Below are 25,920 nucleotides of genomic sequence, written 5' to 3'. Positions count from 1 at the left end.
CTTTGCGCTCTTATCAGGCTACCGGGTGAAGTGGGATAAAAGTGAAGCACTTCCCCTTTCTATCTCCACTACGAGGCGGCGGCCCGTGGGTACCCGGGCACCGTCTCGTCTGAAAGATTTAGTGGTCCTCGTTAATAGATGACTTGACTGAATGGTGGCGGATAATTTAGATCCACCCCTCACATACATGCGGCTTGCCTTTGCCAAATGGTCACAACTGAACCTCTCACTAAGGGGAAGGGTGCATAGAGTGAGAAGTTACACTTCCATGCTATACCTACGTGCTGGGCATGCTCCCACTTCTACTGCCCCTATGAACTCTTCATCTTATAGATATGGGGATTCATACCTTCGTGTATGGGCTCCTTTCGCCCTCGCTTGGCTTCCCCTAAGCTTATGGCCCACCGCTCCAGTGCTGGTTTGGGGCTCTCCTCATTGGAACATTATGCTTTAGCCTTACAGTTATCACAGTTAAAATTTTTGCTCCCTGAGATGCCCGACCCTCCACAGTGGGTCACTACTGAACGACATCTAACATCCATTAGGAATGGCCGTGGCCTCAGCCCTCTGTATGAAGACAATACACCCAGTCTCGACACACCAACCCCATGGCCCAAGCCATGCAAAGAGCCTGGTGTAGGGTGCACCAACTTCAGGGAATACACCCCCATCTTCATAAGCGGACTTGCCTGTGGGGTAATGATAGTCTGCGCATTGGTGGGACGGCTCTTAACTGGCTACAGTAGAGTATGGCTGGTATTCATACCCTCGATCAACTTCTTACTGAGGGCGGGTTTAAGACCTTTGAGTGTCTGCAGGAGGACTATGGACTACATCCTCATCAAAAATAGAGATACCTGCAACTGCTGCATTGCCTACATCGATGCCTTGGAGCCGAACCTCGGCATCTCCCTCCATCGCCAGTGGTGTCCTATCTTATGACCTGGGGCCGCTTCAAGGCTGTGATGTCGGGTCTCTACGGAGTTCTTACTACTAATCTTTTTTCTAAACCCCTCCTCGACAGCCTTTGCACCAAATGGCTAACCTGACTTCAGGTGGACATAGAGGAAGAGGACTGAACAGACATACTAGAGGCTTTGGATAGGGGCGTACGGGAAGCGAAGTTTAAATTCTGCCTGTTCAAAACACTACACGATTGGCACTGGACACCAGTAAAACTTTACAGGGCGGGTCTGCTGCCACACGTGAACTGCTGGCCGTGCGCAGCTGCTCACTGTGATATTGTGCACGTCCTTTGTAAATGCCCCTCGGTTCAGCCCCCTCTGGGAGGAAGTTGGGACTACGCTGAGGTCCACAATGCCCCTGCAGACCCCTTTATCCCCACCTCTCATTCTCCTTCATGACTTTGGAGGCTCCGCTGAGTTAACCCGACCACAACGCTGCCTTCTACACATGGTGCTTGCGACTGCCAAGATTTGTATTCTAAGACATTGGAGATCCCCGACACCTCCAAAACCAGAGGAATGGGCAGTAGCAATGATGCAGACTGCTGCCCATGAACAGGTCGTTTATGTCGATCAGGCAACGCTCTTTACACAGACCTGGGCACCTTCCTTGGCGATAATCCTTAGCTTATGAATGGTCCACCACTCCCTGTTCCCTATCAGGTGTGAGAACTTGAGACTAGGCTGATCCCCACATCCTTTTTGCCTTACCCCTTTTCATGTTTCTTCTATCTCACCCATCCCCTCCCCCTCCTACAGACCCGCCAACCGACATAGACCTTACTCTTTTATCATATCTACCCCGCTCCATTTTCCTCTGCCCAAGCTCTTTTACGGTCCAGGACTAACCTCCGAAAGGAATGTCCCCTGTCAACCCACCATCATACTTCATTCATCATTCCGATGCCTCCCTCATTCCCAACCCTGTAGATCATACCCTCAACCATGCCCCTGACCGCCGTCTCCAAGTTCAACCCAACCTCACAACAGTCACAGGCTTTTCTGTATACATAGCTTTTCATCTACCCCCGGGACTCCATCTCCGATGAGAATTACTTTTTGTGTTCTCATATTCCTCCCAAGTTTGGTATTTTACCATGTTGGGGGTCTTGATTATTAATCATTAACCCCCACCTATATTCCCTACTGCCCCCCTCCCCTTCTCGTCTCCCTCCACTTCTCTATGCGTAACCACTGATTGCTCTTGTTGTTATGTCTCCATTTGTACAACCCTGTATTTGCGCTGAGATGTATTGTTTTCTCAAAAAAGAATTGCTACACAAAAAAATAAAAGGCAGGACATATGCTTTTAGATTTTACATGCCCTGATAGTGAAAATCTCCCAAAGTCGTTTTTCAATACTGCAAGGCCAGTCTCTCCCATAAATTAACATTGGGATTATTTTATTACATTTTATTAGCGTAAATTCCAATTGGGAAGAGAGGAACCTATCAAGTCTGGTGTCTCCGGAATCACAATTTAATATTCAAACTCATGGTGAAGTTGTATTTTAAAATGCAATTCTGAAACTGCCACTTTTAGAAAGTTGACATTTTCTTACTTTAGCCATTTGTTGCCTGCTGCCTGTCTCTGGTCACATGTTTAGGGTGTGTGGCGTATTCCTCCTAGACAGCCACACACAATGGGAGCTTAGGTGTGGCTTGATGGGCCATCTGTGTCTTGATGGGTCATCCTGGGCAGGATGGGAGGGTGGAGCTAGGCACAGTTCCACTTACAACTGAATAGGCTGGGTCCTGTCCACACACAAAGCGCTGCATACCCCCTGCAGTGAGTCTGGAGGAAGGGCAGGACCTCTGTGCACTTCAAATGCCTGTCTTTGAAGTCTTCCCATTTCAAAGGCACCACTGGGAACAAGCAATGGACCTCAGACCCCACCACTTCAGTACACTTCTGGACCTGTGAATTCCCTACCAGGATGAAGGTCTGTTGTGCTGCTGAAGGACTGTCACTATGCTGGACTGCTGCTTTGCTGAAATCCTGCTGCTTCCTTGCCTGAGTGAGAATGACTGTATCTGCATTACTTGCCCCCAGAGTGCTTCTAAGGCCTAGCTGGCTGGCCTCCTGATCTGAAGTCTCAGGGACATGAGGGACTTCCAACCACCCTACTTCTGCACTTGGACTCTGACATCTGTGAGTCTGCCTTGCCAGGTGGTGCCACCCCAGTCCTGGACCCCTGCAATCGGGCATAAGGTGTATTCTTAGCAGAACTGATGCATCCTCTGCTGAGTAAAGCATCCCCAAACAGAACTGATGCATCTCCTCATCTGAGCGGTGTATCATCCAGAAGAACTGGTGTATCTCTGGTATTGCGTGGATTGGACTCATCGCAAAAGACTCACATCGCTGCTGCGTCCTGCATCTTGGGATCAACACATTGTCTTTGGAATCTCTGCTATGCGATGTTTTTCCCAGCACAAGCTACTTGCATCTCCCATCGACAGCAGCCTTGACGACGAAACTCTGCACTGCAGCTTCACTGCTCATCAGAACCGGTACATCATCTTGACTGCACAACGCATCCTCAACACCGGCCTTTACACTGCAAGCCCCATTGACAGGATCCTCAACGTTGACGCAACAGGACTTCGCACCGCAGCATCTCAGAACCAATGCATCACCTCTGCTGTATGATGCATCTTTGACGAGGATCCTCCTAATACTCTGCACATTAACCTTCTATGCTACCTTACAAGTCAAAACTAGGATTAGACAAAACATCCCTCTCAAGCAAGTGCATTAACTACCAGATTTATCTTACTATTAACACATAAAAATTGCTGGCCAAACAAAGATCTGTGCAGTATATTGTTATTGTATTTTATTAATAATGATGCAGTTAATTAACCTTTAGATGATAAAAAAAGAACGTTACAAATGTAAAAACAAATAAGAGACAGACGCGTTACCACAAAAAGAAACATACGTGTCTTAAAACAAAGATCTGTGCAGTAGGTGCCTTAAACTCTCAGATATTTAAACAAGCATTTACAATGCAAGAAGTCTTGTGTTTTCTTGAGTTAGAGCTCTTGGCATTGTAAATTCAGTACTGGACTTTTCTTGCCACATAAATTGGTCAACCCTGTCTCATAATTTCGTCCTTTCCTGCTATATTTGGATGGTCACTGACGGCTACTGACATCCGAAATCACAAGCCCTTGAGAAGATGTACGCACAACCTTGCGTTGTGTAAATGAACAGAAATTGGAAAATAAGGCTGGAAAAGTGAAATGATAAAAGCATCTTTTGGTATTACAGATATATTGTGTAATCTTATCGGGTTAATATACAGAGTTGTGTATTTAGCACCCATATAGTTACTTGCCTTTTGGTAAGCGTGCTTTAAATAATTTCTTTAAGCTCTGACACTCAGACTTTGGAATGATAGATAAAACGTAACGCAGTCATTCCATTTTATTTACATTACACACGTGTGCACCAGTTGTAGGGGTCAGTATGGAAAGCGTTATTTGCTTCTGCCAAGGAGAACTGCTATTGCTTGGGTGATCGGGAACAAGAAGAAAATAGGAAAAGGAGAGAGAAAGTGGAAGAGAAAGAATGAGCGGGGGAGATAAGTTTGAACTGAAAAAGTGAGAAAACTGTATTGGAAAAGAACAGATCTATGTAGGGATGGGAGAAGGAAGAGAACATAGATAGGTTATAGCGAAAGATAGAAGCAACTAAGAATGACTGGAAAAGAGCGATATGGAGGGGAGGGAAAGACATTTCAGTAAGAGCAGGCCCCCGGATAGAGGAAGCAGACCACTAATAGAGGAACACAGGGGGCAACAAATAAGGAGACAATGTTGGGCATGGCTACTAAAAGTAGAGCCCCCATCTAAACTGGCAAGAGGGACAAGAGCACGTCCACATCGAGCTCATACCCTAAAAATGATTCTAAAATTAAAAAAAACAGCATAAGCATGTATACCAACAGATAAGATAATTCTGCCTAAAGAAACTTCTCTGACATTGCAGTCAAAACACCAGCATCGAAAAAGCAAAAAAATGAAAAGTTAAACAGTTGACATAAGCGAGCCAATTAAATGCGCCACGACCGCCATGAGCGCCAAGGAGCGCCAAAACGAAAACAAGGCTCAACAGTTGAAAAAAAATATATATACTCTTGAAGATGAAGAATGGCGCCGAGCCGCAAGGAGAAAGGATTGTGGCTCGGATTAAAGGGAAAACTGAAACTAGACAGGAGGAGGGAGGCGGGGCCATCAAACCCTGGAGGAAGCGTGATGTAGTGTGATGACCAACAAAAATGTTCTCTTAGTGAATGAGTCCTGGCTGGGAACTTAGCGCACAAAGGAGGGACGTTTAGCACAATGCACCAATAAAAGTGAAGCATTTAAGACAAGCACAACAAAGCGTGGCTTAAGCCCCTATACTGAACACAGCATGTCTCGCAGAGACAGCGCATGCGCTACCTAGGCTCGACCTAAAAATTTAACTTGCTTGAGACCAAGTAAGCCAGAACTGATTCACTATCACATTTGTCCTTTGATGAAGCAGAAAATGAAGGTTTTGATTTATTAACGCATAAACGTAGTGCTGAAATAATCATGTGTGACATTAACCGAATTAATAAAGATTGTACGGGGACAAAATGTGCCCTCAGAGTAGTTTGCCGACATTTATACGCGTGTTTTATATAACGTGGTGTATTAGAATTGCACTAATCCGACATAATCATAAACGTGTGCTACGATTTGCTTATTTGAAATGCCTTAGCTTAGCATTACTTTAGCGGAGGCTTTGGCCTAGTTGCCTGGTCTCACGGTTTAAATGTTCGTATTTTTCCACTGTGCTATTAAACGTGTATTTCTGCTTGAAGCTGTACTTTTCCACAGAGACTGCTCACATGCTTATCTTAAAGTTGGTGCCAGCATGGCATATTTTCTCTTAAATTCAAGGTCGGCTTGCAGGTGCGGACAATGGAGGCTCTGAGAGTAAGCTAATGGAGAAACAATGTTGCAACTTGCGTACCCATCTCCAAGGATAATGTATGCTTAAGTAAAAGCTTGAGAACTGTCGTTTTTGATTGGTCAATTTGAAGCTAACCTATGAACCCACCAATGGAGACCCTACAGGACTTGAACTGTTGCCTATAAAAATCAGGTGCACGAGAGAGAAGCTCTCTCTCTATCTTCGGACATCCCGCCATTTTGACTTCGTAGCTACTATGACCCATTTTGCTGCGACGCCATTTTGAGAGACTTTGATGCTTTCTCTAGTCGAGAGAAAGAGACTTTAATGATTCTTGCCCTAGAGACTTTAACTTTGATTTGCCCCTTTGCATGAAGTAGTAGCCTTACTTTGCCGCCGTGAGGCAATTGCCCCGTTCACCCCTGTCCCTTTGTTCCGTCCCATGCTGATCGAGAAACGATACCTGTGAGACGAAGACTTCATTGATTGCTGATTAGAATTGGTAAATATGAAAGGAAATTGTAAAATTGCATTGTGTTTCTTTTAGGTAACCAACTGCTGATTTTGATAAGGACCCTAGCTAGGAGTTTTCCAAATTGATGTTGCCAAATTGTTTTTGCATGAAGTCCCACATGCCGATGCTAATTTGAGGTTAGGTGAGGATTCCATATGTCGCACGATGCAGTTTGAGATCTTGTTATGCTGACTAAATGTACGCAATTAGCCCATTACAGATTATCGTATTAGTGCTTTGCATTGCCACTATCGAATGCCTTGTGATTCAAATGCTACATAGATTACACTTGTTCCGACGATATGGACAGCTATTAATGTTCATTTATGTTTATCATTTGGTGTTGAGACACATCTATATTGTGCTAGCTTTGTTAATATAGGGAAATAAACTCATTAATTTTGCAATAAACTGGTGTGGTCATTCCTGGCTGAAAGGTCAGGGTTCGCCGAAATGTATTCTGGATTAATTGTTAAGTGTTATGTTGTTCAAGGTGTTGCTTATGTACGTTATTGATTAACGATATAAGGTGAGTGATCGATTAATAGTACAGAGAGTTCCCACTTAGTCAAAAAAATCATCGGCCTAAAGAGCGTCCAAACGTAGGTAAATTGTTACCACGTTCAGCTCTATCAGTAGATGGTAGCAGAGGACGGTTACGTCTTTTGGGACCCTGTACTCCTAAAGTACATGGTGTCGAATTAAGGTTACGTCTTTTGGGACCCTGTACCATTAGAGTACATGGTGTCGAATTAACGGTTACGCATTTTGAGACCCCATTCGAAAAGTTGAACTAGATTTTCTTGGATAAAATAGATTGACAGAATGATGATGGGCTAGGTCCACCGCGACTTTCCCGGGATCTCGGAACTTGCGAATGGAGAGAAAGGAGATGTGGAAACAGCGTTGGCGGTACTAGTGATGGTATGAGTGAAGTTAGGGTTTTGCGCTTGCACAGCTTATTGCCGCAGAGTGTGTGAAAAGGTTGCGAGGGTTTTCTTTTAAGGATAGTGGAGGTGCGACTCCGAGTGTAGAAGTAGTGAAGTCGTCGAACTTCATAGAGATACCGGAGGTGCGGCTCCGAGTGTGAGAGTAGGGAAGTCGTCGAACTTCATGTGCGTGTGGCGCTTTGTGCATAAAAAGGTCCACGTGGTTGTTGTTGTTGAGACGGGCCCTGCGAGGTCAAGAGACTCCGGAGTACAGGGAGTGCAGAATTATTAGGCAAGTTGTATTTTTGAGGATTAATTTTATTATTGAACAAAAACCATGTTCTCAATGAACCCAAAAAACTCATGAATATCAAAGCTGAATATTTTTGGAAGTAGTTTTTAGTTTGTTTTTAGTTTTAGCTATGTTAGGGGGATATCTGTGTGTGCAGGTGACTATTACTGTGCATAATTATTAGGCAACTTAACAAAAAAAAATATATACCCATTTCAATTATTTATTATTACCAGTGAAACCAATATAACATCTCAACATTCACAAATATACATTTCTGACATTCAAAAACAAAACAAAAACAAATCAGTGACCAATATAGCCACCTTTCTTTGCAAGGACACTCAAAAGCCTGCCATCCATGGATTCTGTCAGTGTTTTGATCTGTTCACCATCAACATTGCGTGCAGCAGCAACCACAGCCTCCCAGACACTGTTCAGAGAGGTGTACTGTTTTCCCTCCTTGTAAATCTCACATTTGATGATGGACCACAGGTTCTCAATGGGGTTCAGATCAGGTGAACAAGGAGGCCATGTCATTAGATTTCCTTCTTTTATACCCTTTCTTGCCAGCCACGCTGTGGAGTACTTGGACGCGTGTGATGGAGCATTGTCCTGCATGAAAATCATGTTTTTCTTGAAGGATGCAGACTTCTTCCTGTACCACTGCTTGAAGAAGGTGTCTTCCAGGAACTGGCAGTAGGACTGGGAGTTGAGCTTGACTCTATCCTCAACCCGAAAAGGCCCCACAAGCTCATCTTTGATGATACCAGCCCAAACCAGTACTCCACCTCCACCTTGCTGGCGTCTGAGTCGGACTGGAGCTCTCTGCCCTTTACCAATCCAGCCACGGGCCCATCCATCTGGCCCATCAAGACTCACTCTCATTTCATCAGTCCATAAAACCTTATAAAAATCAGTCTTGAGATATTTCTTGGCCCAGTCTTGACGTTTCAGCTTGTGTGTCTTGTTCAGTGGTGGTCGTCTTTCAGCCTTTCTTACCTTGGCCATGTCTCTGAGTATTGCACACCTTGTGCTTTGGGCACTCCAGTGATGTTGCAGCTCTGAAATATGGCCAAACTGGTGGCAAGTGGCATCGTGGCAGCTGCACGCTTGACTTTTCTCAGTTCATGGGCAGTTATTTTGCGCCTTGGTTTTTCCACACGCTTCTTGCGACCCTGTTGACTATTTTGAATGAAACGCTTGATTGTTCGATGATCACGCTTCAGAAGCTTTGCAATTTTAAGAGTGCTGCATCCCTCTGCAAGATATCTCACTATTTTTGACTTTTCTGAGCCTGTCAAGTCCTTCTTTTGACCCATTTTGCCAAAGGAAAGGAAGTTGCCTAATAATTATGCACACCTGATATAGGGTGTTGATGTCATTAGACCACACCCCTTCTCATTACAGAGATGCACATCACCTAATATGCTTAATTGGTAGTAGGCTTTCGAGCCTATACAGCTTGGAGTAAGACAACATGCATAAAGAGGATGATGTGGTCAAAATACTCATTTGCCTAATAATTCTGCACTCCCTGTATGTTGATCCATGTTGTGGTCTGGGCGGTTTAGTAGGTTGATCGGGCGTGGTCAACGAGTGGGTACGTGTGTTAGGGAGTGAAAGAAACTTCGACTTCGGGCTTTGACAAGATTCTAAGTGCACTAGAACAGATCATTGACAAGTTGAGAGTAGGTCTGCGGGTCAGATTTGCTTGCGAATGTGGGGACTGAGAAAGACCGAATAGCGGCCGAGGCTGGTGAAAGAGATCGAATAGTGGCCGAGGTTAGTGAAAAGTCCCTAAGGTCCTGAAGCGATTATGTTACCCTTCCTGTAGTAAACCGACAGATCTGTTTTAGTTTTTGGTAGCTCGCGATACATGCAAAAAGTTGTTACGGGAGGAACTGAGTGAAGGAGGATTAGCCGCGAGGCTTTGTCAGCCGCAGTGTGTGTGAGTGTGACGTCACTAAGAGCCGCGCTGGGATAGGTTGGTTGGAGAGAAGGGTCGTGCACGGATTGGACGCAGTCCGTGGCACTCGATTGGAAGGGGAAAGGCAGGTGAAGAGTATTCCGGGAATTAAAGTCACCTATTGATTACAAATTTTGTGGAATAATAAGAGAACCTATTGAGTATAAACTTTGTGAATCAAAAGACGAGAAAATGAAATTCCTCAAAGCATTCAGGAGCGCGATGAAGGGAGAGTCATTGTAAAGAAATGGCTCCCTGTTGCAGTTACCCCCCACTTTTTGCCTGATACTGATGCTGACTTGACTGAGAAGTGTGCTGGGACCCTGCTAACCAGGCCCCAGCACCAGTGTTCCTTCACCTAAAATGTACCATTGTATCCACAATTGGCACACCCTGGCATTCAGATAAGTCCCTGGTAACTGGTACTTCTAGTACCAAGGGCCCTGATGCCAAGGAAGGTCTCTAAGGGCTGCAGCATGTCTTATGCCACCCTGGAGACCTCTCACTCAGCACAGACACACTGCTTACCAGCTTGTGTGTGCTAGTGAGGACAAAACGAGTAAGTCGACATGGCACTCCCCTCAGGGTGCCATGCCAGCCTCTCACTGCCTATGCAGTATAGGTAAGACACCCCTCTAGCAGGCCTTACAGCCCTAAGGCAGGGTGCACTATACCATAGGTGAGGGTACCAGTGCATGAGCATGGTACCCCTACAGTGTCTAAACAAAACCTTAGACATTGTAAGTGCAGGGTAGCCATAAGAGTATATGGTCTGGGAGTCTGTCAAACACGAACTCCACAGCACCATAATGGCTACACTGAAAACTGGGAAGTTTGGTATCAAACTCCTCAGCACAATAAATGCACACTGATGCCAGTGTACATTTTATTGTAAAATACATCACAGAGGGCACCTTAGAGGTGCCCCCTGAAACTTAACCGACTATCTGTGTAGGCTGACTAGTTTTAGCAGCCTGCCACAAACCGAGACATGTTGCTGGCCCCATGGGGAGAGTGCCTTTGTCACTCTGAGGCCAGTAACAAAGCCTGCACTGGGTGGAGATGCTAACACCTCTCCCAGGCAGGAATTGTCACACCTGGCGGTGAGCCTCAAAGGCTCACCTCCTTTGTGCCAACCCAGCAGGACACTCCAGCTAGTGGAGTTGCCCGCCCCCTCCGGCCAGGCCCCACTTTTGGCGGCAAGGCCGGAGAAAATAATGAGAAAAACAAGGAGGAGTCACTGGCCAGTCAGGACAGCCCCTAAGGTGTCCTGAGCTGAAGTGACTCTAACTTTTAGAAATCCTCCATCTTGCAGATGGAGGATTCCCCCAATAGGGTTAGGATTGTGACCCCCTCCCCTTGGGAGGAGGCACAAAGAGGGTGTACCCACCCTCAGGGCTAGTAGCCATTGGCTACTAACCCCCCAGACCTAAACACGCCCTTAAATTTAGTATTTAAGGGCTACCCTGAACCCTAGAAAATTAGATTCCTGCAACAAGAAGAAGGACTGCCCAGCTGAAAACCCCTGCAGCGGAAGACCAGAAGACGACAACTGCCTTGGCTCCAGAAACTCACCGGCCTGTCTCCTGCCTTCCAAAGATCCTGCTCCAGCGACGCCTTCCAAAGGGACCAGCGACCTCGACATCCTCTGAGGACTGCCCCTGCTTCGAAAAGACAAGAAACTCCCGAGGACAGCGGACCTGCTCCAAGAAAAGCTGCAACTTTGTTTCCAGCAGCTTTAAAGAACCCTGCAAGCTCCCCGCAAGAAGCGTGAGACTTGCAACACTGCACCCGGCGACCCCGACTCGGCTGGTGGCGATCCAACACCTCAGGAGGGACCCCAGGACTACTCTGATACTGTGAGTACCAAAACCTGTCCCCCCTGAGCCCCCACAGCGCCGCCTGCAGAGGGAATCCCGAGGCTTCCCCTGACCGCGACTCTTTGAACCTAAAGTCCCGACGCCTGGGAGAGACCCTGCACCCGCAGCCCCCAGGACCTGAAGGACCGGACTTTCACTGGAGAAGTGACCCCCAGGAGTCCCTCTCCCTTGCCCAAGTGGAGGTTTCCCCGAGGAATCCCCCCCTTGCCTGCCTGCAGCGCTGAAGAGATCCCGAGATCTCTCATAGACTAACATTGCGAACCCGACGCTTGTTTCTACACTGCACCCGGCCGCCCCCGCGCCGCTGAGGGTGAAATTTCTGTGTGGACCTGTGTCCCCCCCGGTGCCCTACAAAACCCCCCTGGTCTGCCCTCCGAAGACGCGGGTACTTACCTGCAAGCAGACCGGAACCGGGGCACCCCCTTCTCTCCATTCTAGCCTATGTGTTTTGGGCACCACTTGGAACTCTGCACCTGACCGGCCCTGAGCTGCTGGTGTGGTGACTTTGGGGTTGCTCTGAACCCCCAACGGTGGGCTACCTTGGACCAAGAACTGAACCCTGTAAGTGTCTTACTTACCTGGTAAAACTAACAAATACTTACCTCCCCTAGGAACTGTGAAAATTGCACTGTGTCCACTTTTAAAACAGCTATTTGTCAATAACTTGAAAAGTATACATGCAATTTTGATGATTTGAAGTTCCTAAAGTACTTACCTGCAATACCTTTCGAATGAGATATTACATGTAGAATTTGAACCTGTGGTTCTTAAAATAAACTAAGAAAAGATATTTTTCTATATAAAAACCTATTGGCTGGATTTGTCTCTGAGTGTGTGTACCTCATTTATTGTCTATGTGTATGTACAACAAATGCTTAACACTACTCCTTGGATAAGCCTACTGCTCGACCACACTACCACAAAATAGAGCATTAGTATTATCTATTTTTACCACTATTTTACCTCTAAGGGGAACCCTTGGACTCTGTGCATGCTATTCCTTACTTTGAAATAGCACATACAGAGCCAACTTCCTACAGTCATACATTAAAGCGAGCGTAGGAGAGGAGACGCCGCCCGAGGGTACACCAGCTTACATTGTAATGGAGGAAAAAGGGGTAGCTCCGTGTCTTTGGCTAAAGCAATGGCACAAGTGGACAGAGAAACATGGGAGCGTAGCATTCCCGATACATGGGACATTCAATATAAGGGTCCTAGAGAACTTGAGATTTACGATGTACGACATGAAGGTGCCTCCAAGGCCAGCACAGTTTGAGGCTCTAGCAATATGGGAACTCATGGCTAGACAGCAACAGAAAAACAAGTTTGAAACAAGGATGAGGAAGGTAGAAAAGACACTAGCGGATGCTAGGTGGGATAATGCGCAGAAGGTGTGGAGGTCAGATGTATTGCAGGGAATAAAATTGTTCCCCGCAATTACTAAGGATGAAGAGGAGACAGGTAAGAAAGCTACCTGTAAGACAGACAGGAAGTGTTCCAAGGACAGAGAGGACGAGGAAAAGTTGAGAAGAGAAGAGGAGTTAGAGGATGAGGAGTTGATAATGCAATTGCTGAACGACCGTCCACCACCTTATGCAGAGAATGGACAAGGTCCAAGTACCAGTTCTGCCCCTCCGGCATCGGTACAGAACAGTGAAACGCAGAATCCAGGAGCACCATCGGGATCTAAGGACCCGAGCTTACTGCTCACCCCACAGATACCGCAGGTCAGGAGAATGTATCCAGATGTGCCCGTGTTGAAACCAGCAGAACATTATCAGCCGCAGATGCCAGGGTACTACAGCAGTGATAACAGTGGAGGAATGATTCTAGATCCAACTGTAAGAGGCGCACAGAATGGTTACAACTCAACAATGGCACAAGCTGAATCAACACAGTTTATGATGCCTCAAAAGCAAATGCAGGGAGGAAATGTTCATGCTCAAATGACGGGGAGTCAGATGGGCATGCCGGCAATGATGGCCCATAATATGGGGATGAACATGCCTCAGAATATGGGAAATGGACAAAATCCCGATGCAATATCACTGCCCATTACTGTAGGTCCAGTGGTACCTTTGTATAGTCAGCCTAACTTAGGTATGAGCAGTCAGGGACAAATGCTGCAGAATGGGACAGAAAGAAAGTGCATAGAAAACACTCCAGGGATAACCCCGATAGTGGCTCAGCCAACTGGGTCTGGGTCCTTGATGGAGTTTAGTCCCGTATGCACTCAATCAACACTGGTGAGGTCGAGCCCCCCACTGATAATACCATTAACATCGAACACTGAAAAGTTGCCACAACCATCGATGGCAGTCGATGTGAATGCCACACTGATGGGGGTAAATGCGCAACAGCTGACACAGTGGTTCAACAGTCTAAATTCCACACAAAGTTCAGACAGTGGGAAAGGAGACGATTACTTGAGCAGGATGAGGCTGAACATGGAAGCACAAGAATTGGTGGAAGGGAATATGGGTGTGAACAGGTTAGAATCCTACACGGAAGAGGAATTGAGATATCTATGTCCAAAGATCACGAAAGAGGTAAACAAGGTACATAAAAGTTTGCAGGAAGTAGCAGACAGGAACAGGATTGACATAGGCAAGACGAAGCACTTGAGCAGGAGCTATAGGTTGGATTTTGGGACCACAGATTTTGAACACATGAGATCAGCAGGCATGAAGGCACACCTTAGAGAATTGTTGCAGAGTGCCCAAGTGTGGAGGTGCTTAGACAAGTGGGAAAGCAGATGGGTAAAGAGGAAGGATAAGAGGAGGGACAGTGCCACAGAGCACAATGAGAAAAGACCACAGAGTAGTGATACAGTAACTATGTTACCAATGAGGGAGACAGCAGGGGGAAAATTAGTACATGTACCATGGCACAGGAGCGATATTCAGTCATTTACAAATGATTTTCCCAAACTGAGGGAGAAGCCGATTGAATGGTATCAGCAGACTGATAGGTTTGTGAAGCTTGCAAAATGTCTCTGGGAAGACCTGAACACTCTATTCGAGATTGTGGTTCCGGCAGATTTGTGGGAGGATTGCAAAAGAGCTGTAGGTTGGCCGACAAGTGAACCAGAGAGAGACAGAGAGACAGGTGCACCATCACCTATGGTGATGTGTCTGTACTATAAGGTGATTGAACATTTGAAGACGAAAGTTGCCGCGAAAAATGTGGATTGGCAGAAAATTGATCGAACTGCCCAAGAGGCTAAAGAATCGATTCATAGTTACTATGAGAGGTTGTTGAAGGCGTTCAAGAATTACAGTGGCACGGAAGCAATCGAGGCGAAAGATATGCTTCATTTTGTGTTCAGATTTGTGGAAGGGCTGAGACCAGATATAAGTCAGATGATAAAATCACATTTGATCTGCTGGCAGTCGAAACCGATTGATGAAGTCTTGACTTATGCGAAATACTGTAGCGACGAAATTGAGGTGAAACAGAAAAAGCTGAAAGAGAAGGTGATGATGATGCAGCTTAAGGCGGCTCAGACAGGCTTGCAAGGTCTGCAAGGACTGCAAGGGTTACCAGGGATGCAAGGGTTCCAACAGCAGGTACCGCAACAGCAGCCGCAGTTGCAGGGAAACATGGTGTTTCAACCGCAGGCCAGAGGCAGAGGCAGAGGAGGTTTTGTGAATAATGGTCCAGATTTGAACACTGTTGTGACGGGTGTGCAGGCAATGAAAAAGGTGATGCCGTGTCACGCGTGCGGAAACGTAGGTCATTGGAAACGCGAGTGCCCGATGGTGGTGCAGGAAGGCGCAGGTGCAGGTGTAGGGGTTGGTCAGCAAAACAATGATGCCAATGCATTTCAGACAATGAGAGGACCAAAAATGAGGGGTACAAACCCAAATTTTCAGACCATAAACCAATTGCAGGGATTACAACCTATGCAGCCGCAGCAGATGCAGATGCCCCGTGTGCAGATGACGCAGATGCAGCCGATGCAACAGCAGTTACCTTTGGTACCTAATCAGCAAATGCAAATACCTTTGGCACCAATGAGTCAGCAGCAAATGATGGTTCCTCCACAGGTAACGGGTCAGGTAATGAGCACAAACGGCACAGTACAACAGTTCCCATTACACAGTGAGAGTGGAATAAACAATATATGGGAGAGTGAAAGCTCAGAAGAGGAAGGAGATTGTGTGCTTGCGGCATCCCTAGAAGTTGATCAAAAGGGTCCGTACGTAGAAGGAAGAGTAATGGGTCATCGTGTCTCATTTCTGGTTGACACGGGAGCCACACGTTCAACTGTTAAGAGCAGTGAAGTACCAAATTTGCCACTCTCAGGGAGGACAGTTCAAGTGGTGGGGGTAGCAAACAGACATCTGACGAACCCCATAACAGATCCGATACCAGTCAACATTGGTAACTATCAAGGGGTACATCAGTTTGTGGTGTGTGACTCAAGCCCGATAGCACTGTTAGGAAGAGACCTATTGTGTAAATTGGGTTGCTCGATCATGTGTTCAAACGAAGGAATAACAATAGAGACGAGCAATGATCGGGAAGACGAGGACAGGGTAGAGGGGGATGAGATAGAAACAGTTGACGAAGAGTATCCTCTGATTTGTCTTTTACCAATGATAACTGAAGAAGATATCCCAGCAGAATTACGGGAAACAGTCGGAAAGGAAGTGTGGGACATGACAGGGAAAGAGGTGGGATTGATGAAAGGAGTTGAACCAGTAAAAGTGATGGTAAAGCCCAATGCAATCTTTCCCCAGACCCCACAATACCACATGCCACAAGATACCCTCATGAAAGTTGCCCAACTTATCGACGAGTTTGTGAAGCAGGGAGTACTGAAAGAAGTATTGAGCAGCCCATGTAATTCACCGATAATGGGACTAATGAAGCCAAGTGGGAAAGTCCGACTTGTACAGGATTTGAGAAAAATAAATGACATCATAATCAAGTGCTGCCCTGTCGTACCGAATCCGGCTGTGATAATGTTTCAGATCCCTTGCGAAGCTGAGTGGTTCTCAGTCATCGATTTGTCACAAGCATTCTTTTCTGTGCCTCTTCATGAGGACAGCCAATTCCTCTTTTGTTTCAAATTCCTAGACAGAGTATACAGTTGGTGTCGAATTCCTCAAGGGTTCTCTGAGTCACCGTCGATATTCAATCAGGCTCTAAAGAAAGACTTGGAAGAGTTAGAGTTACCATTCGAATCAACCCTAGTACAGTACATTGATGACTTACTGGTTGCATCAAAGACAGAAAGTGGCTGCACAGCCGATACCATTGCTCTGTTGAACCATTTGGGAGGGAATGGACACAAGGTGTCTCCTTCCAAACTGCAGTTCTGTCAGAAGAAGGTGAAATACTTGGGTCACCAGATAGAGAAAGGGTCACGGAAAATAATGAAGGAAAGAATTACCAGTGTACTTCAAATGAGTCCACCAAAGACAAGGAAGGAGGTGAGGAAGTTTTTGGGAATGGTGGGATACTGTCGCCAGTGGATTCCCAACTTCTCGTCTCTAGCAAAGCCTTTACTGAAATTGACCCAGAAGGATGCTTTGGATGAAATTGAGCTGAGAGGAGACGAGATGGATGCCTTTGTTGAACTGAAAGAATGCATGTGCAGGGCTCCAGCTTTAGGTATGCCTGACTACACGAAGCCTTTCACATTGTTTTGCCATGAACGTGATGCATGTTCTTTGTCTGTCTTGACACAAGCCCATGGTGGCGTAAACAGACCAGTAGCGTATTTTTCAGCTACTCTGGATCCGGTTGCAGCAGCACTCCCAGGGTGTTTGCGCGCCGTAGCAGCAGTTGGTATCAGCCTCACTCAGAGTGAAGGAATAGTGATGGGACACCCAGTAACAGTCATGGTCCCTCACTCAGTTGAGATACTTTTGACCCGCTCCCGAACGCAGCACATGACTGGAGCAAGACTCACAAGGTATGAAACGACTATTCTGGGCTCACCGAATGTGCAGCTGAAAAGGTGCACTACGTTGAATCCAGCTACCTTGCTTCCTGGAGAAAATGCTGAAATTGAGAACGCTGAAGACGTCGAGCATGACTGCCTTCAGGTGACTGAATTTTGCACAAAACCCCGACCGGACATCAAGGATACAAAACTTGATGTAAATGACCAAATTCTTTTTGTTGATGGTTCATGTCTAAGAGATGGGGTGGGAATTTTGAAAGCAGGATATGCTGTATGTACTGTGACAGGGGTCTTGGAAGTGGGATGGCTCCAAGGAGTCTATTCTGCACAAGTAGCAGAACTTGTAGCCCTTACTAGAGCATGTCAATTGTCTGCATTGATGAAAGTAACCATTTACACTGATAGCCAATACGGGTTTGGGATTGTGCATGACTTTGGACAACTGTGGTCACAGAGAGGTTTCCTGACTTCTTCAGGATCCCCAGTGAAAAATGGGGAGAGAATAAGGGAGTTGTTACATGCCATTCAAGTGCCAGCTGAAGTTGCAGTGGTAAAGTGCAGTGCTCACACGAAAGGACAGGACTATGGGCCTGATTCTAACTTTGGAGGACGGTGTTAAACCGTCCCAAAAGTGGCGGATATACCACCTACCGTATTACGAGTCCATTATATCCTATGGAACTCGTAATACGGTAGGTGGTATATCCGCCACTTTTGGGACGGTTTAACACCGTCCTCCAAAGTTAGAATCAGGCCCTATGTGTCTCTGGGAAATGCCTATGCAGATCAAGTCGCAAGATTTTGTGCCTTGAACTGTATATTGTTAAGGGATGATTGGAATACAATAAGTGAACCAGAACTCGAACCAGCTGAAGCATTTGCCTTGAAGGTCGTAGATACAATAGAAGAACTAAAAGCACTACAAAGTAATGTCAGGGAGGATGAAAGAGATTCCTGGATTAAATCACAATGCATAAAAAGACAAGACGAGCTATGGGTTTCACATGAGGGAAAATTTGTTTTGCCAAATAGTCTCTTATCACAGCTTGCGCGGTTCTATCATGGGCAAGCTCACCTAGGGAGAGATGCCATGATGAGATTGTTCAAAACTGATTGGTTTAACCCCAGATTTCGTCAAGCTGCAGAGGCAGTTTGCCATCGATGTGTCACTTGCCAGCAGATGAACCCAGGAAAGGGGACAGTTGTGAATGCGAGTCACATTGGTAGGGCAAGCGGTCCTTTTAGCCGTATGCAGATGGACTTCATTGAGATGCCTGTGCATGGAGGTTTAAGATATGTGTTGGTGGTTGTGTGTATTTTTAGTCACTGGATTGAGGCATACCCCACACGTAGAAATGACAGCCTTACAGTTGCCAAGCTATTATTGAGGGAGTTAATACCACGATTCGGATTCCCGATCTCTTTAGAATCAGATAGGGGAAGTCACTTCAATAACGAGGTGATGAGGTTACTTTGCGAAGCACTGAACATTGAGCAAAAGCTGCACTGTAGCTATCGCCCTGAGGCATCAGGACTGGTGGAGCAGATGAATGGTACGCTGAAATCGAGAATGGCAAAAATATGTGCATCAACAAATTTGAAATGGCCTGACGCATTGCCCTTAGTGCTAATGTCAATGAGAAACACTCCGGATAGAAAAACTGGACTGTCTCCGCACGAAATTCTCATGGGCAGGGCTATGAGACTTCCTGCAGTTCCCGCAAACATGCTTTTGAATATTACAGATGATATGGTGTTAGACTACTGCAAAGGTCTGGCTGACGTGGTTCGCTCTTTCTCTCACCAGGTGGAAGCGACCACCTTGCCACCGATCCAAGGTCCAGGACACGCACTGAAAGCAGGTGACTGGGTCGTGATAAAGAAGCACGTGAGGAAGTCGTGTCTGGAACCCCGTTGGAAAGGCCCTTTCCAAGTGATCCTGACAACAACTACTGCTGTGAAGTGCGCGGGGGTTCCCAACTGGATTCACGCCAGTCATACAAAGAAGGTGTTGTGTCCCACAGATGAGGAAGTTGAGGCGCTGAAAATACCAGTGCCTGATAAAACGGTGCCGAGTGCTGAGACAGAACAAAAGCGAACTGAAAGCGGACAAGCAACAGCAGAAGAAAAGGAGATATTATTGGAGAACGAAGAGTCCGACTCACTTGGGGAAGACCAAGGAGAAAGTTCAGACAGCGACGACGAAGCTGCAGGTGACAAAGAGCCTGAAGCAACTGAGGGTAGCAAAAAGCCTGAAGCAGCTGAAGGTGACAAGGAGCCTGAAGCAGCTGAAAGTGATACAGAGCCTGAAAAAAGTAACGGTGACGAAGGGCTCGAAGAAAGTGAGAAAGCAGGAGAGCCTGAGCAAAAGGGGGCTTTCCCAGAAATAGATGATACAGAAGAAGAAAAAGAAAACGCGACCGACTTCCCTGAAGGTGGGGACAAAGAAGAGCAGAACGAAGAAGCTCCAACCTCTACAGAAAAGAACGCAGGTCCATCAAATGGACACGGTGCAAAAAGAAGATTAAGTATCTCACCGATAAAAGAAAAGAGTAAAGAAGGTTTGAACGAAGGAGGAAGGCCGAAAGTAAAAGAGAAAAGAAAGGAAGTGACTGTCGTGGAACAATCGTCAAGTGAGGAAAAGGACTTGGCGAAAGAGGAGAGTGCCAGCGAAGCAGAATCAAAGAGAGAAGCAAAATTGAAAAGGAAAAGGATACCAAACAAGAGGTATTCCGGTCCTGAATGGGCATATGCAGTCAATGATGATTGGACTGATGAGTTTGTATCTCTAAGCATCGAGAACGAAGAAGAAGAAGAGATACCAATAGAAAAGAAAAGTTTCATAGACTCTGTTGATTGAAACGGTAGTAAATGGCATTGCTTGCTGCAATGTAACGTGAGACAAACAACCAGCTGAGACATTGCTAAACCGAATTGAGACAAATGCTGCTAACCGAAAAGTGACTGGCCTTTTAAAGAAGACGGTGTGAACATTGTGCTCGTTCAAGCTTTGTAACTGAATTGCTAAGTAGTTTCATTTATAAGTGCTTCTAGCTCTCTGATTCTATACAGATCATGCCTGGGTACGCTATGCAAAACAATAGAAAGAAGTATTGTAAATACGTGTGTATAGGCTTAGTACTAACATGTGTACTAATGATAATGGCAATTGTGTTTGGAATGCATGGAAAGGGTGAGAATGAGACTATTGCTGCTTCTACTATTGTTCCTGTTACTGTCACTGAACTAACACCATTGAAAAGGCTAGCAATGGATGAGAGGCTCTTGCATGATAAGAAAGAGCTTTCGTATAACGTTTTCTATCGCTTATTAACAGAGTATGTTGAGACTATGGATGCGAAAGATTGTTATGTGTGTACCCAGATACCGACATCAGTAAAGGAAGGGGTGACTTATCACCACATGCCTCTTACGTATGGGATTACATGTAGTATAGTAATGTCTAGGTTTTATGGTCAATCTAACATACAGTATTTTTTCTCAAATTATGATGTTACCTTTGCTTATGTTCCTATAATAGCGCAGCTAAGCGAGACTGCAAAATATTGGGATTACAAAATTATGAGGGACTTTTTCGAGCCAATGCAACCTTTTGAAACGGCTCATGCTCATAGGGAGAACCTTACTTGCTCAGTCTCCGCTGTAGAAATAAGCTTTTTAGATCGCACCGATGATAGAAGGGCTCAAATGAAGGCGAAATTAGAAAAAGAACTGCATAAGAGGACTTCAGTAGATAATTATGATTTTGCTGCTATAAAGACACAAGGGAAAATTGCTTTAGATGCTTGGCATGTAGGGAAATTTTGTATATATCGAGGTGAATCATACTATGACAATATTTTTGTAGGAGCGAGTGAATGCAAACATACGTTTATTTTTAAGGCCAAATGGACATTCATGATGGACGGGCTTGACCCTGTCATTCCAGGGGTGTATTACATTTGTGGGCATAATGCCTATTATCGTCTTCCAAAGGGATGGTGGGGAAGATGTTATCTGGGTATAGTGTTTCCAAAGGTTTATCAACTGGATGACATATCGATGATTGAAAAGACACCTGGATCCCATCGTATCCAGAAAAGAGAGACCGCAGCTGCTGTGGTAGGTGATATATTTGGAGCCATGATTCCTTCATTGGGAGTTGTGCTGAATTCCATCAAAATAAGAAAGTTGTCTACTATAGTGGATAACATGTTGACAAAGTTTTCAGGTGCTATAATCCTGATGGATGCTGAACTTGCAGCGGAAAGAGCCATGACTCTTCAAAATAGGCTTGCTTTAGACATTCTTTTAGCAAAGGATGGAGGCGTTTGCAAAATTATTGGTGCACGTCACTGCTGCACCTATATACCTGATAATAGTGTGAAGATTAAAACTATGCTTGCTAATCTAACAAAAGAAAGTGCAGATTTGAAAGAACTGAAAGAACCAGGAGTGTGGGAAAAGGTTGGAAAGGGACTTGCTTCAGTGGGACATTGGATTGGGGGAATTTGGAATGGAATATTATTGAAAATAATAGAAGGAATATTAATAGTAATAATTTGTATATTTGGAATTTGGGGAATAAAAAGGGGAGTAATAATGATTATGGAAAGAATTAAAAGAAGAAAGGAGGAGAAAATAATGAAAAGAATGGCAGAAGAATACAAAGCGCAAACTAGGGGAACTAAAAGGAAAAGGGAGCTGACAGAATTTTAATGGGATAAAATTTGTGGGCTAAATTTGTGTGATGACAAGTAGTCATCAGAGGAGGGATTGATGAAGCAGAAAATGAAGGTTTTGATTTATTAACGCATAAACGTAGTGCTGAAATAATCATGTGTGACATTAACCGAATTAATAAAGATTGTACGGGGACAAAATGTGCCCTCAGAGTAGTTTGCCGACATTTATACGCGTGTTTTATATAACGTGGTGTATTAGAATTGCACTAATCCGACATAATCATAAACGTGTGCTACGATTTGCTTATTTGAAATGCCTTAGCTTAGCATTACTTTAGCGGAGGCTTTGGCCTAGTTGCCTGGTCTCACGGTTTAAATGTTCGTATTTTTCCACTGTGCTATTAAACGTGTATTTCTGCTTGAAGCTGTACTTTTCCACAGAGACTGCTCACATGCTTATCTTAAAGTTGGTGCCAGCATGGCATATTTTCTCTTAAATTCAAGGTCGGCTTGCAGGTGCGGACAATGGAGGCTCTGAGAGTAAGCTAATGGAGAAACAATGTTGCAACTTGCGTACCCATCTCCAAGGATAATGTATGCTTAAGTAAAAGCTTGAGAACTGTCGTTTTTGATTGGTCAATTTGAAGCTAACCTATGAACCCACCAATGGAGACCCTACAGGACTTGAACTGTTGTCTATAAAAATCAGGTGCACGAGAGAGAAGCTCTCTCTCTATCTTCGGACATCCCGCCATTTTGACTTCGTAGCTACTATGACCCATTTTGCTGCGACGCCATTTTGAGAGACTTTGATGCTTTCTCTAGTCGAGAGAAAGAGACTTTAATGATTCTTGCCCTAGAGACTTTAACTTTGATCTGCCCCTTTGCATGAAGTAGTAGCCTTACTTTGCCGCCGTGAGGCAATTGCCCCGTTCACCCCTGTCCCTTTGTTCCGTCCCATGCTGATCGAGAAACGATACCTGTGAGACGAAGACTTCATTGATTGCTGATTAGAATTGGTAAATATGAAAGGAAATTGTAAAATTGCATTGTGTTTCTTTTAGGTAACCAACTGCTGATTTTGATAAGGACCCTAGCTAGGAGTTTTCCAAATTGATGTTGCCAAATTGTTTTTGCATGAAGTCCTACATGCCGATGCTAATTTGAGGTTAGGTGAGGATTCCATATGTCGCACGATGCAGTTTGAGATCTTGTTATGCTGACTAAATGTACGCAATTAGCCCATTACAGATTATCGTATTAGTGCTTTGCATTGCCACTATCGAATGCCTTGTGATTCAAATGCTACATAGATTACACTTGTTCCGACGATATGGACAGCTATTAATGTTCATTTATGTTTATCATTTGGTGTTGAGACACATCTATATTGTGCTAGCTTTGTTAATATAGGGAAATAAACTCATTAATTTTGCAATAAACTGGTGTGGTCATTCCTGGCTGAAAGGTCAGGGTTCGCCGAAATGTATTCTGGATTAATTGTTAAGTGTTATGTTGTTCAAGGTGTTGCTTATGTACGTTATTGATTAACGATATAAGGTGAGTGATCGATTAATAGTACAGAGAGTTCCCACTTAGTCAAAAGATTCATCGGCCTAAAGAGCGTCCAAACGTAGGTAAATTGTTACCACGTTCAGCTCTATCAGTTTTTGTTTGCAATTTTTTGACAGTCATATTCCACTTACCATGACTCTTAGTGCCACACCTATTTCCAGCAATGCCTACAACAGAAACGAAACCGAAAAAGTATCCCCTAGCCCTTAATGCACTTTTGTTTTATACCAAAATTATGCTGACTGCTGTATATCAAAACGACTGAGTGCGCGTAAAATATTCTGATATCCCCATGTGATGTAAGGCAGTTTAGACACTCACTAATGGGCCCCTAGCTTTAAAAAAAATCAGATTCGCTTTCGAATTCTGGAATTTGTCACGGACAGTGTTGATGTAGCACTGAGCATATTAATGCCTAACGTGCCCTACTCTGGCGTTATATTCAACAACTAGGGAGCGTTTTAGACGTGCCACAGTTCTGCGATTCAGCAAGTCGTTCAAGACCCACACAGAAAGCGCGCTCAGAAGGAAACTCGTTAACCGGCCTCATTATTTTAGGAACGTGGTTATAGTGATTGAATGGCACTGGAGAAGAGATTAACGGACGGCACGTCTAGTCACGTTGACCTATATATAACCATATCAGCCATCTTGGAATGGAGAACCTTAGACACCTGCGATGTTTGGGGAAGAGACAGTGGGTACGTTATGCTGTGTTTTCCATTACTTAATAATTATAGATGTGGTGTTCAACATATGTCACTTTTAAAAATAAATGTATGCCTCTTAAAGTACCATTCCTTACTTTTATAAAAAAATGAATTTGTATAATCTGATTAAGTTTTACTTCAAAATGTTATACTCTCTTTGAATTATGTTTTTTAGTTCCCATTGTAACCAGCGGACAGTAGTTGAATTCTACGGTTGCTTAAGGAAAGGCATGGGGAGTCTAGTCCGTCTTCTACTACCATGGCAGAACGGGACACGGTTCGCCGCGCGCGCTAGCAGTGACAGTGCAATTGTAGAGCCCGGTGGCGCATTTGGACTGCGCTCTGTATTGTCGCTGCACATCCGTGTCTTGACTTTACTCTTAACATGGCTCCCGGGCTGCAGCTGCTTTTCGCCTCCGTGGCACAGGAGATCTCGGTCCCACAGGACGCCTTGATATGCTTCGTGCACTGGGAGCTGGTGTCGCAGGGCTATGAGTGTTTGGGGGCCGGGGACAGGGTGAGTGATCCTGTAATGTTGGTGCTCCTACTTTTGGGAGTGTGTAACCCCTTATGGCTACTCTAGTCATAGTCGCCCGGATAGAAAATGTAATTTTTATAGGTTACTATTCTCTCGGATACCTTTGGAGTGCCTTCGGAGTTCATTCACGCCCTTGCCATAGCATATCTGCCAAGCTTTCAATTTGTTATGTGTGACATACTATTTCCAACGTTTCAGTGTCCTTTTGTGTGGCATTCCTTTACAATTTGTGGGACGCTCTTAGTGTCACTCTCTCGAGTTAAAACAATTAGTGAAATTCCTGGTATGGGATTAATATCAGAAAGTACCATATTTGTGTTCACTGTATCTCTGGAATAAATGCATTGAAACTACTGCAAACCCCCTGCAGGGCTTATAGCTGACGACGGACCTACTACTCATAACGTGGTCGTATGGGAAGCAGTTGTGGCGCTATAATATTAAACTGGTATTTAAAACCAATCTCGGGGATTTGAGGCTCTTTTCTCAAGGCTTCCCACCTTTCTTTACGGTACACTTAAGGCTTTCCTGCAGTTTTATGATTGCTTTGAAAAGCAGTGAAGCAGCCATCACCGTCTTGACAGTGCCCGTGTAAACATGACAAAAATCTCCTCGCCCCCTGAAATTTTAGCCAACTTTCATGCACTGCTGTGTGCAGTTAAAAGCTCGCCATCTGACTTCTTGAATACGCTGGCAAATAATATTTTGATACATGGCCATCGCGTTTGGTGAAGGAGCACCCAGAATTGCATGACAAAATGGTCCTATGCAGTAATGATTAAGAAGATGCGTTAGTCTAGGAGTCTCCAACTTTTTCTATAATAAGAGCTACTTCGGTTTAATGAAAATCATCACAAGCTACCGATTGTATTAGTATTGTAGTGTTGTAATAGTCACCACATCAGACAAGATTACATTAGTGGCCATCCTATTCAATATTAGTATCAGTGATCATTTCAATGCATCAGGCACGGTTGCCATTAGTAACGTCCAAAA

General features: G+C 44.9%; 1 protein-coding gene across 1 annotated transcript in view; it reads left to right on the top strand.

Annotated features, from left to right (window-relative positions):
* The first annotated feature begins 24,647 nt into the window (after positions 1-24,647).
* Positions 24,648-25,920, top strand: part of PSMF1 (proteasome inhibitor subunit 1) — a 52,554-nt gene continuing 51,281 nt past the window's right edge. Inside the window, exon 1 of the mRNA XM_069243308.1 lies at positions 24,648-24,903. Within this exon, the coding sequence (XP_069099409.1) occupies positions 24,772-24,903 (132 nt within the window). The 5' untranslated portion in view covers positions 24,648-24,771. The remainder of the gene's footprint in view (positions 24,904-25,920) is intronic.

Source organism: Pleurodeles waltl, chromosome 7 (assembly GCF_031143425.1).
Source record: "Pleurodeles waltl isolate 20211129_DDA chromosome 7, aPleWal1.hap1.20221129, whole genome shotgun sequence".
NCBI lineage: Eukaryota > Metazoa > Chordata > Amphibia > Caudata > Salamandridae > Pleurodeles > Pleurodeles waltl.
This window is presented reverse-complemented; position numbering and strand designations above follow the sequence as displayed.